Source organism: Sardina pilchardus, chromosome 8 (assembly GCF_963854185.1).
Source record: "Sardina pilchardus chromosome 8, fSarPil1.1, whole genome shotgun sequence".
Classification (NCBI taxonomy): domain Eukaryota; kingdom Metazoa; phylum Chordata; class Actinopteri; order Clupeiformes; family Clupeidae; genus Sardina; species Sardina pilchardus.
Genome location: NC_085001.1, coordinates 33,349,335 through 33,362,727, shown reverse-complemented (window position 1 = coordinate 33,362,727; position 13,393 = coordinate 33,349,335). Strand labels below are relative to the sequence as shown.

The following is a 13,393-nucleotide window of genomic DNA, read 5'->3' as shown; positions in this document are numbered from 1 at the left end:
GAGTTATGAGGTTATTTTAGTTCAGTCGCTGGTAGCTATAACTACCTTCACAAAAAGGTGGAGGAAATAACTGGCTACAAATATGTCTGGGATCACTGAATAAATTATCTTTTAATTTTACATTAAATTCAACATATACACATTCTCCAAGTTTCACATACCAACAACTTCTCATTCATACTCAACCCTATTTCCAGTCACTCAAACTAATAACAGAATAACTATTGCCCTACATGTGTTTGGTCACATCAAAACACAGTTCTACATTCACAGATGAAGCACACAAAAATCGCTTATTGAACCATGTAGTCCATGTAATGCTTATTTACGTCAAACCATACAAGAATTAATGCAATTATCAGACTTGCTGTATCAAAAAGGAATTAGTTGTTATTGAATGTTAAATATGTGCAACAAAATCACTGCATATACCCACTGTCAAAAGAACATCTACTCTGACCACATTCAGAAGCACTTTCTTCATGTCACAAATTCACCTAATGTATCATGACAGTGAAGAGACACAGACCATGGAACGTCCAGGAAGCAGTGCATAATATGTATCTACTGGTGTCGTTGACCCATAGGTAGAAGTTCACACAAACATAACCATTGATATGTAATTGCTGGAAGGTCTTCCTCATTGACCTGAAACGCTGCTTTCGTGCCAGTCTCCATCACAGAACACAGCTCAGGGAAACTTTTGTTGTGTATGTTGGAGCTGTTTCTGTAAATCAAAGAAAACTTTTAGCGCTTGAAAGCCTGTTTTTCATGCTAAACATAAAATGTAATCTGTTCAGTGACCTTCACTGGGGCTTACCTCTTTCTTTGAGGCTGTTAATGTAGGTCTGCAGGAACTCCTTTTCACTTTCATCTGGAACTGTTTGCTCGACATGCCCTTCATTCTCCAGTTCTGTTGTCTCTTGACTAACTGGATTTTCATATAATCTAATAAACCTGCATTGTACAAAAAGTACATGAAAGGTTGTGAACACTATGCATGTGTGCCAAGGTATCTTAGTGAAGCCCTGAATTAGATGGTAAAAATCGACTCCTGAGATTCTTATTCTAGTAGATGTGCATACAAAATCAAAATCACAAATAACCGTGTATGTCCTAATAAGGCTTTAGTCTGTGCACCAAAAACCAAGACTTGCTTTAATGAGTGGATTAAACTTACTTCATGGCTGGATTATCAACAAGTTTCGAAGGCAGACAGACTAAATCATCTCCAGTTACGACGATCATGGTGAGGGTTGTCATGTTTGCCATGGTCATGGGCAGGTATGTCAGTTGGTTCTTGTGAAGGAACAATGTGGTCAGCTCCTCAAGCCTTGAATACAAGACAAACAGTTGTATACATATGTGTAGGTTCTAGTAGACAGTTACCGCCAGGGAAATATCACGTTTCAATTATTTCTTATAATTGACCATTATGGACCATTGTTTCTTATAATTGACTATTACGGACCATTTTTTAGTCTTTATGAGAAGAAATGTCAAACATATTTATTCAGACATTAAGGACAGTCCTAATATGGATATTAAAATGAAATAAATAATGAAAACCATGATCCTACAAAATATTTTGCCAATAACAGACCTATTTGCATGAACACTTAATTTCTTACAAATTGTTAAGGTCATGGGTAAAACTAGACAACCTGCTGTTCTGATATTTGATTGCTTTAATTAGACTGATGAGCTGGACAAGGTCTGCACCCACCTGTCAATGTCCTCTGGGAGATCTTTCAGTTTATTGTTACTGAAGTCCAGCCACTGGAGACTTGACATGCGCAGAACACAGATGGGTATGCTAATAAATTTGTTTTCTGCTAAATCCAAGTGGACCAGTTTCTTTAGGTTGCTTAGCTGAAAGTACAAATTCGAGCTTTTATGCCAGGATGCTCAGATCTTTGCCACAGCATTAGAGACTAGCCGGAGGGTCTAAAGTGAGCTACAGAAGGCTGTCATCACATAGGATAACAGCATAGTGTGCGAGTAGTATGGTAGTTTGATATCGTACATTTGGTGCTGTTTTGGTCATAGAAAGACATGTCAAACTTGGATCATAGAAACAAGGAATGTATGGAAACTATCAAATCTAGAATGGCTTACCTCAAATGGCAGTTCCATGAGATCGAGATTTGAGGTCAACTCGAGTCTTTCCAAGTTCTCACAATCCCCCAGCTCAGGGGGGATATCTGATAGCCTATTATAACTTACGTTAAGTTCTCTCAGTTTTGTTAGTTTACCTGTGACAAAACAAGAGCACATGCTGCGATGATGACCAGTAACCCAACAGTTTTGTTTCATTTGCAAAGGATGTTAAGGATTACCTATTTCAGGTGGTAACTTGTCAATGGAATTTTTCGGTATGTCCAAAATACGCATGTCCTGAAACATTGCAATGAATTCGGGAATCTTTGTGATCTTGGTTGCAGAGATGTGCCATTCTCGTAAATAGGTCATCTCAAACAGGGATGCAGGGACCTCCTACAGCGAAAATATTTGTGTTTTGTGATTTAAAGACATCAGCTCAAAAGACTGAACAAGAAGCCAGAGTATAACCTACAACTACCAACTTGACCAGACATAACACATTGATAAACTAGAAAAGCACTCAGAGAGTGCAGACCTCCGCCTGTATTGTTATTTTTATTTTATTTATTTTTTTATTTGATAGGGACAGTGCTCATTAATCAACAGACAAGTCACTTGCTGTAAACAAGCCAGAGTTAGCTACAAGAGCTAATTTCCATCTGTTGTCCCTAGCCAGATCTTAAAGGCACCCTAAAATTCAAGAGGTATAAAATACAATAGCAAGCATGTTCTTCCTAGGTTGTCATACATTTGAACCTAAACTATTCAGATCGCCACCACGTGGCCATACCATGCCATTACACCCCTAAGCGAAACACATAAACGGCTCTGGAATCCCAACGGAATTACGGATCACTCCCAAAATGTAATCATTTCTTCCTTGGGTCATGTCTGACATGCGCTGAACATTTCAGCGAAATCCATCCATCACTTTTTGAGTTATCTTGCTAACAAACAGACAGACAAACAGACAGACAGACAAACATACGCCGGTCCCCAATGAAAACATAACCTCCTTGGCGGAGATAATCACCTGAAAATCACTGTTGTGCATCACAGATTTTGAAAAGTGCTCTTAACGTGCTCTTGACACTAATCTCAAAAACTGTTTACATTTCAAAAATCATATCAACAACTGAAAAAAGCAGTTTGCAGGCCTTACCTTCCAATTGTCTCCATTCAGCTCAAAAATGAACCTCTTCTCTTCAACCTCCAGCACAGAGGAATCTATAGAGTGACAGATGTCAACACAGAATCTTGGTGAGGGCTTTAATTTGATGAGCACTACACTACAAATAGTGTTATTCATCTTATGCTAAGAACAAAGCATCTATTTGGTGTTATTTTAAGTATGAAGATACTTACCTAGTGTTCTCCCGAAAGATCATTCTGACTTAATTTAAGTCTAAACAGTCTTAACAAGACAAATATACTCAATGCACTGGCAGACAAATTTGCTCGTCTTCAGGATGAGATGTCTTAAAAGAAGTTAAACTCTTCTTAGATTAAGTCAAATGATTTCATGATAAAGTGTTAAGTCTCTCTATACTGAAAACATTTCCAACTAGATTTTTTTTTATCTTGATAGAAGATTAGTTGGTTGGATTTAGATACGCAGTTTTTGTGGTGTATGGTACAATAAACGGAATCCTTTCCTGTCGCAACGTCAACGCATCCATCTGACCATCTCTCTGAATCTCTGTGCTTACCTGGCTCTGTGGTTGGCCCCTCCGTTGGCTCCAGGTATGGCTCAATGCTGACCTCTCTCAGTGATGACCTCTCCAGGTAGTGCTGCAGCTCGGACATCTCACTGCTCTTCATCTTCCTGCAGGCTATGCGGTACTGCCACTCCTGATTCACCCTGCAGCACATACAGCATTAGCACCTAAACACTCTGCACACCTCACATCGTCAGCTCCATCTCTCACCAGCAGTACGCAACATTCGCCAAAACCCCATTTATACCCCAAAGCTCAACCGTTGAAGGCCTTATTTAGATTACCAAACTGTAAATGAAGCATGACGGTTATTAGCTGTACTGAATAGAATTTGGGAGTGGGGTGTCTTGTTTTGCTTTGATATTGGTTGTGCTTTATTCCCATCTTGTAAACTGGAAGAGAAACACTGTGTTGAGCACTTGTCATTCGCCACACATTAAGAATATATTTTTCCAGTGATTAGTCATCTTCCTACTGTCAGAGTGCACTGTGTGTGTGGCACCTTTGGAGTGCACTATGTGTGTGTGTGTGTGTGTGTGTGGCACCTTTGGAGTGCACTGTGTGTGTGTGTGTGTGTGTGTGTGTGTGTGTGTGTGGCACCTTTGGAGTGCACTGTATGTGTGTGCCACCTTTGGAGTGCACTGTGTGTGTGTGCCACCTTTGGAGTGCACTGTGTGTGTGTGCCACCTTTGGAGTGCACTGTGTGTGTGTGTGGCACCTTTGGAGTGCACTGTGTGTGTGTGTGTGTGTGTGTGTGTGTGTGTGTGGCACCACACATTAAGAATATATTTTTCCAGTGATTAGTCATCTTCCTACTGTCAGAGTGCACTGTGTGTGTGGCACCTTTGGAGTGCACTGTGTGTGTGTGGCACCTTTGGAGTGCACTGTGTGTGTGTGGCACCTTTGGAGTGCACTCTTGGCCAGACGCTCCTGCTCCTTCCTCTGCCTCTTTTTCTGGTAGTTGGCTCGGGTCTCCCACATGCCTTTAATCAGGGACAGGTCATACACCGGAACGTCTCGCTTCATTGTCTCCAACTTCATTGTGCTTGATTCAGCTGATCAAAACAAAGTCATGAATTAGTCCATGCTAAACAATTAACTTAGCGTTGGGCTGTGAAATATATGTATACTGTTATGTTCATATCTATCTTTACTTGTTGATATTAACTCTATATTAGTTTATCTTAGTTTGAAAGTGATTTAAAAACAGTAAGGGTAGTGGCACTTTGCTGAGACTTGTCCATACGGCTCTCCCACATGCTTCGGATCAAAGATAGACCATGCACCGCAGAATCCATTCCAAACTTCATTGTTATCTCTCCTGTTCAAAACAAAGCCATTAGGGTTCTGCACTGTATTGTGTTAGTGGCAAGAATGACCACTGTGTTTGTATACAACAAATTCAAACATTGTTCAAACATTCCCTGTTACATGATAATTCCTGACAGAAACAGTTACAATTGAACAGCTATTTTGGATTCTACTGTTGTAACGGGATTATATAAATGAAGTTAGGAAGTGTTATGATTAACACACTCCTCTGAATGGATGCAGCGTTTAGTCTGCCTGAGGAGCTGCTGGCATTCCTCAGAAGCAGACAGGTTGCTGTGGCCTGTTAGCTCATGCAGTATATGCCTTTGGCATGGACAGCACTTTGATGTTTTGATGGCCAGTCATCACTCTGAAAAGATCACCGGCTCTTCAGCTCAGGTCGTCTGTAAGTGAGCCGATTGGCTGACTGTGGGAACGTACTGTAATGTCCCAACCTGGTCCCAAAAGTCCCAAGGGATGAGACAATGGCACGCAAGGGGGACAGACTGTGTCTGCTCTAAGTCCCCTCTGACCTTCACTTTCACTCTCTAGCAATATTTCAGATGCTCCAGCATGAACATATGTGCCTTAAATAATTTGTGTGCAACATTTTTCTGATCTATTTAAGGACCCCTCTTTTAAGGTTGATAGACATGACAGGCAAATATATAACAGAATTTCAAAGCTTTGGTCATTCGCCTCCTGTCAGCAGCAGAGATAGTCTGACCTGTCTTGTGTAATGTATAGTATCTCACTCAGTTGACTAGCAACTTCAGAGACAGTGCCCCCTAACGCCAGACATTCTTTCAAGAACAAGAGGTTTCACTATCTCCGCAAGAGTGACATAACATGAACCACCGTAGAAGATGGAACAGGGCTGAACTATTCCTGAGCAACAATCGGGACTTATACACAATGCGGCTTATATGCGGGAAATTACTGTATCACTATTCTTAGTCAGCTTTTACAAACAAATCCTTTAACAACATTAACATTACGCCACTTTTGTGTCATTTGTCAAAATGTATCAAAATCTCAATGTCAATAATAAACAGCACATGCTATTTGTTCTTTCTATTCAAATGCACGACTGATGCATATGACAATGAGTTTTGCTGTTTTCTGAATTCCCCTGGATTCTTATCTAAATAACCATTCTCTTACCTGTATTGTCTCTGTGTGCTGTCTTTCTTGTTTCTGTCTGCGTTGCTTGTTTACTGTGAAGCTGTGAACAGCCCATGTGTCTCTGAGGTGTCTGTATTTAGCCTGCCTGAATGACCAACATGCTATTTTTACCAGCAGAGATATGACTCCTCAGGTCATACCGCTACTCTTCACGTGTAAGCCCCGCCATGTGTGCCAACTCTCGCCTCATCACCACCCTCATCCTCATGTTAATATCACAGTCAAATCAAATTAAATGACAAGTTGTAGGTTGAATTTTATGTGACATATTGGAAAGATCTACGGTGATAACAAGTGAATGTTTTACTCAGATGTGTGTACATTGAGCCTTACCCCACAACCATTAGTAGTGCCCTTACCCAGCAAAACAGCATGTTGACCCCCTTTTTCCAACACCTAATACCAGGTCGTAATGTAGGCCCTATTTATCACTGAACTGAGTGTGAGCATGCCTAGTATAAGCTGTGAGACACAAACATCAGGTCATGTCTGTCTCTAGGAAATTAAAGATGGGTGCTGCCATGTTCTGACTCTGCTTCATGTCTGAGAAGATGACACCTGCCCCATTATGTTATGACAGGCAGTCTGATATAGAAATCTGTGTCATCTTCTTAAGCCCCAAGCCTGCCCTAGACAAGCCTGCATTCTCCAACTTACGCTGCTTATGGTATTCAAGCCAGACTCAGTTTAACTCAGAGACCTTACATTATCCCCAATTATTGTAATGAGTTAAGTAATAGTATAATATATGATATAGAAGTACTTCTGTGTGTACTGCTGGCAATGGTGTATGTATAGGCATAGAGACAGGCATAGCTGAAATACATAAAATACAAAAATAGATCTGAACATAATAAAAATGTTTTATTGACATACCAATTTAGTGTGGTACAAATAGGCTGTAAACTTTAGCCAAGCAACAGCAACAACAAAGCAATTCAGTTCAATGAACATGGAGTTTTCAAAGACCAAGCAATGTATACTTGAGAGTGATAAAATTATGAAATACTGAAATAGTTTTAATTTTCATTTCATTTAGTAAACAAGTGATTGAGAATATTTTGCTTTGAATATGTTTACAGAACCCCTCCACATTTATGGGCATTTTATCTTAGTTACACAATGAAAACAATGAGGAAAAGTCAAGCCTTTACGTGAACCTTGAGAAGAAACACATCTTGATAAAGAAAACGCTCTTAATCTTCTCCTACTACATCTCATAACGTTGGAGAATATAAAGCTGGGGGTTTGAGAGCATTCCACTTAACAGAATATCTCTGGATCATCCATATTGTGCATTGTCCTCTTAAGGCCAGTTCAAACCAAAGATTCGCGACGGTCTGAGACGGTTGCGGAGAGCAGTTGCGGCGGTGTGAATCAAAAGTTGCAAGCAGTTGCAAGCAGTTGCAAGCCGTCACTAAACATTCAACATGTCAAATCTTAGTTGCAGAGTTTTAGAACGTCGCTGGTTTTTAGAATGTTGCAGCTCGTCTCGTCGCGGATCTTGTGTTTGGACTGGCCTTTAAACTCACCGCGCTGGCTTTCTATGGAGTTCAGAACAGGGACCTGAGATGACCATGGCAGAAACTTGATTGTTCAGTAAACCATTGTTGCGTTGATCTAGACATTTGACCTGCTGGATGATCTTTTGACCCACTTTTAGTGTCTTGGCAGATGCATCCAATACCCTGGTATTCCCAGGACTTCATGACACCAATAACTCTCATGAGGTTCCCAGGGCCTTTGGATTAAAAAGACAGCCCCAGAACATCACAGACTCTCCTCCATACGTAGGCTTAGGCATGGGTTCTTTTCATAACCATTCTTGTGTGTACGCCAAACCCATCTTGGCTTGTTGGCAACATGCTCAATTTTCTTTTTATCTGATCATAGATCATACTGTATGTTTAGCCAGTTTAGAGAGTTTGGGGCATTCATACCCAGGGCACAGGATCACATGCACATTCCATGTCAAATTAGATAAGATTTTTTTTTTCTATACTTAACAAAAAATATTTTACAGATCTACATTTTGGGATCTCTCTAGGCGTTTTTCCACCGAAAACGAACCTGGTGTTGAACAGTGCCGTTCAGAATTCTTTGAACCGTGGTGCTATTTAGTGAACCAGCCCGCATTTACACTAGCCTGACGACGTCATACTCAATTCTACCAGGAAGACTCAGTAGACAGAATAGAATCAGATAACAATTTAATTTGAAAGGAGTTGCTAGAATACAAGTATAGAAAGAGTTCGGGATAAACATCAATCTTTGGCGCAGGCCCCCGTCTCGAATCCGTCCAGGGATGAACGGAACTCAGATCCTGCTGGTCGAAGAAGCAGGGGCGAAGAGCCTACCCCCAAAGAATGAAAGATGCCCGCCAGGGCAGTAACTCAGTAACCTAAATCTGAGAGAAGAATAAAGATTAATATACGTATGACATTACATTTGATTACGTGCGTGGGCAGGGACGATGAGGATGTGCCTAGCCGTTAGAGTGTAGATAGAGAACTAAAGGGGAATTGTTAAGGGACACTTTACATGTTTTCGCTATTGTGGGGTGAAAACAAGCCAGGCGACCAGCGTCTAGGGCAACCTAGACCGAGCGATGAGCCGGGCAACCGGCGACCAGGGCAACCTGGACTGTGAGCTGGGCAACCAGCGTCTAGGGCAACCTAGACCAGTGTGATGAGCCGGGCAACCGGCGACCAGGGCAACCTGGACTGTGAGCTGGGCAACCAGCGTCTAGGGCAACCTAGACCGAGCGATGAGCCGGGCAACCGGCGACCAGGGCAACCTGGACTGTGAGCTGGGCAACCAGCGTCTAGGGCAACCTAGACCGAGCGATGAGCCGGGCAACCGGCGACCAGGGCAACCTGGACTGTGAGCTGGGCAACCAGCGTCTAGGGCAACCTAGACCGAGCGTTGAGCCGGGCAACCGGCGACCAGGGCAACCTGGACTGTGAGCTGGGCAACCAGCGTCTAGGGCAACCTAGACCAGTGTGATGAGCCGGGCAACCGGCGACCAGGGCAACCTGGACTGTGAGCTGGGCAACCAGCGTCTAGGGCAACCTAGACCAATGTGATGAGCCGGGCAACCGGCATCCAGGGCAACCTGGACTGTGAGCTGGGCAACCAGCGTCTAGGGCCACCTAGACCTTCGTGACGGACCGGGCAACCGGCATCCAGGGCAACCTGGATAATGAGCTGGGCAACCAGCGTCTAGGGCAACCTAGACAATGTCACGGACCGGGCAACCGGTGTAATCAGGGCAACCTGAATCATGAGCTGGTCAACTGGGCTAAGTTTAAGATACCACAATAGCTACTGGCATGCTGTGCCCTTTTAACTGATCAGTAAATGTGTAAGGCAAGCCTGAATATAACCACCGCCACCAGATTATGAATAGTAAATTGAATGGTACCTTAGTTATTGTGGACAGTGACTTCTGAGCATTGAAAATGTCATATGGGGTTAGTCTGATGTAGGCGGAATAAGCATCAGAGGACCATCTTCCCAGAGTTTTGATGGATGAAGATGAAAGCCCCTTTTGGGCTGCAGTCGTGGCTGCGCCGATGCGGAAGGAATGAGTGGTGAACTTTGGTGAGAGATTGCGTATAGGTTACGCAGAACATTGGCTGGGTGCTGAACCAGGAACGTGACATTGCTGAAACATCTGATGTGATAACAGAGGTAAAGCAGGAGAGACGTGCGGTCGTAGTTTAAGATAATTGACCATGGAGACAAACGGGCAAAACACTATTTATTTTAGCAATTGAAAGGTGGAACCTGACTCAGAGGAATCGGTTTTTGGATATTTAAGGAATAAGGTGAAGTGAGTGGGGAAGAGGATATATCAGAAAGACAGAGATGCGTGAGGGGTCGAATGACTGAATTCGTAGTGAATTCGCCGCACCGAATGAAGCCATGAAAGCCATCAGGAAAACGGCCTCTAGTTGCAGCCACGTAAGGCGAGTGGTAGCCGTGTTTAAGCGCTGTCACTAAGCGGTGCAATATCTGCCGTAATAGGAAGGCGAGAGTCAGTTGAACGCGGGGAGGAATTTGAGATGCCTCTGAGGAGAAGACGAATTTGAGGATTTGAAAATAGACTAGGGAAGCCAGGGTCGTGGAGTCTGGCGTGGAATTGAATGCCTGCGAGTGTTTTCCGAATGGAACAAGTTTGAGGCCACGATGATCCGACGATACACGAGAAATGCGCAGACAGTGGAAATGAGAACGGGAAGGGCAGCGTGTGGTGGTGCTGAGAAACATAACGAACCAGGACCAGGCAGAATAATAAGCGTATAGGCTACGATTCGATAAGAGCGGATGAAGCAGCATCAGATGAAAAAGCGAGACATTCATCAGATCATTTTATCTGCGAACCACAAATCATTGTAAGGCCCCCCAAAGCCGAGAGATGGAGCGGCATCCGTGAACAGCTTGAGAGAGACTGACGAGTCTGTGTGATCGTTATAAAAAGAAATGCTGTTCCAATGCTTCAGCAACTTGGACAAGAAGCCGAGATCCGACCGACAGCCCGAATTGAGAACAACGGAGTCGGATGGATTTTCCACGGAGTGGCTGGGTCTAACAGGCGAGATGTAAGGAGCGGCCTTGCTGGATGAAGAGCATCGCTAAATTCAGGTGGCCCAGGAGAGAGGAGTTCTCTCTTGGTCACCGTACCGACTGAGAGGGAAGAGTCGGACACTTCGCGGATTCTGGTCAATTTTTGACTGAAAGCAACAAGGAGTTTTCGTAGGCTACCTTAAAAGTGTTTCCAAAATCATTTCGGTGGTTTATCATGCTCATGTTTTACCAGGCTACCTTGGAGAGCGTAATCAGATATGGCATGACGGCTTGATTTGAAACCTCCCTGTGACTTTAAAACGAAAATAAATCATTTAGTCCGTACAGCGATGAAAATTATTGGCCAGAAACAACACAAAAACACCCAGTCAGTCTATGTATGCTGACAGATAGACAGAATACTCTGTGACCCCTCTCAAGTCCTTTTTTTCACAATACGATGCCCAGCATCCTGACATCCTGGACCGTGAGCTGGGCAACCAGCGTCTAGGGCAACCTAGACCAGTGTGATGAGCCGGGCAACCGGCATCCAGGGCAACCTGGACCATGAGCTGGGCAACCAGCGTCTAGGGCAACCTGGACCAATGCGATGAGCCGGGCAACCGGCGTCCAGGGCAACCTGGACCGTGAGCTGGGCAACCAGCGTCTAAGGCAACCTAGACCAAAGCGATGAGCCGGGCAACCGGCGTCCAGGGCAACCTGGACTGTGAGCTGGGCAACCAGCGTCTAGGGCAACCTAGACCAATGCGATGAGCCGGGCAACCGGCGTCCAGGCGGGCAACCTGGACCGTGAGCTGGGCAACCAGCGTCTAAGGCAACCTAGACCAATGCGATGAGCCGGGCAACCGACGTCCAGGGCAAACTGGACCGAGAGCTGTGCACTGTATGGTGGGTTCACCATTGCAGACAAAACGGATTTTAAAAAAATTAGTCCCAATCTCCATCAATATTCTTAATCAACGACTAAAATAGACATAGCCTATATGTAGGTTGCACCACATGCCATTCTTATGCCTTTGTTTTAACGTCCATCCTTTTTAACCCATTAACTGAGTGTTACTGGAGCTCCAAGGGCAGTTCACATCCTGTCAATGGGCTCCCTATGCTGTCAGTAGCCTGTGTGTCAATGTCTCAGTGTTTCTATTTATGTAATGTTATGTAATGTGTTGTCTGACATGTCCATGTTATATGTACTGGGTTGCTTTGATGAGCCCAAGACAATTTTCCCCATGGGGACATTAAAGTAGGCTATAGGCTATAACGAAGTAGCCTAACTTAACAAGGTGGGTAGCGTATCTGCAGTCCGATTAAATGAGACATCGGAAACTACAAATTTGACTTGCTTCGATGTCACCAAACATCTTACTTCATAAAAGCATGCAACATATTCTACCTTGTCTGTTATTTGCTGGGTAAACAAAGCGTGTGTGCGACAGAAAAGTGATTTAGTGTTGCTTTAACAGAGTCGAGGATTAACCCAAAATTCGAGAGGTGACGGGTCTTTTCGGCAGAAAGGGGGACCCCTAGCTGGAAATGTTGCGAATGACGTCCAGAACTGAACTGGTCTCAGCTGGGAAGTTAATTAAATAAATAGTCCAGGAGGTGCAGAACGAACGGTAATTGACAGCCATTTAACAAAAGCCAGCACAGCGCTTCTGAAAGCAATGAAAATGTGAGGACTAGGCCTACTCCTGTACCCGAAAGAAGCCTTAGCCTAAAGCGAAGTAGAATTTCGACTGCCATTATACGCAGAGGCCAGTCGGCGGGGTGAATTGGCATAGGGAGGGAAAGTGAAAACCAGCGCCCCAAGTGGTTGCGTTCCTATCGAAGAGCAGCTCCAATGTTAAGTCCCATAGACCGACTTTTCAAAAAAATACTACGCAGCTATACCAGCGATCTTATCCACCAAAAATATTTTTCAGTCTTCATACTGTAATAATCTACTAACTGTGAAAATATCAGACCCTATTTCGCCTTATTTTAAAAAAACGTAATTGCTCGTTTCATTTCATAAATGGACTACAACTTCAAGTGACGTGACACCCTTCCACGACGTTACTCACCTAGCATGGTTTGTTTATTAGCCTGTTAGCTAGTTGGTTAGTTAGTAGACAATCACACTTACTGCCAGCTCTTGTGTGAGTAGGAGCACAACACAAGTTATCCCAACATAAAGGTAATTACCACGCGGTTTACATCGCTCTCTGTTATTACAAAAATATGATAAGCAGTTAAGCAAATTGCCGTTTTGATCAGTTGGAGATGAAGCGCCCAAACTGGTGACGTCAAATGCTACTGTAGCTAGCTACTGTAGTTCGTTATCACCATGTTACAAACAAACTCAAAACAATTAAACTGATCCTAAAAAATAAAGTATGACCACTCGAAGCAATAGAGCTGACCTACATGCATAGCATATTGAAGGCATTTAACTAACTTCCCATCGTGGGCCGAGATATATTTTTTCTAAAAGAAAATCCCATCCC

The 13,393-nt window shown here is 43.4% G+C and overlaps 1 protein-coding gene across 2 annotated transcripts; it reads right to left on the bottom strand.

Moving 5' to 3' along the window:
* Positions 1-85: 85 nt before the first annotated feature.
* lrrc2 (leucine rich repeat containing 2) lies at positions 86-6,377 on the bottom strand. 2 transcript variants are annotated; one of them, XM_062543684.1, is made up of 11 exons: positions 6,297-6,377; positions 5,047-5,142; positions 4,723-4,876; positions 3,813-3,964; positions 3,266-3,330; positions 2,340-2,496; positions 2,119-2,255; positions 1,727-1,872; positions 1,181-1,333; positions 821-957; positions 86-727 (listed from the first exon to the last, which is right to left on the bottom strand). In XM_062543684.1, the coding sequence occupies exons 1-11, from the start codon at positions 6,370-6,372 to the stop codon at positions 678-680; spliced, it is 1,323 nt and encodes a 440-aa protein (XP_062399668.1). In that variant the 5' UTR covers positions 6,373-6,377; the 3' UTR covers positions 86-677. The 2 variants fall into 2 exon arrangements, with proteins under 2 accessions (XP_062399668.1, XP_062399669.1); XM_062543685.1 differs by lacking the exon at positions 5,047-5,142 and having other exon boundaries at positions 6,297-6,375.
* Between the last annotated feature and the right edge of the window lie 7,016 nt (positions 6,378-13,393).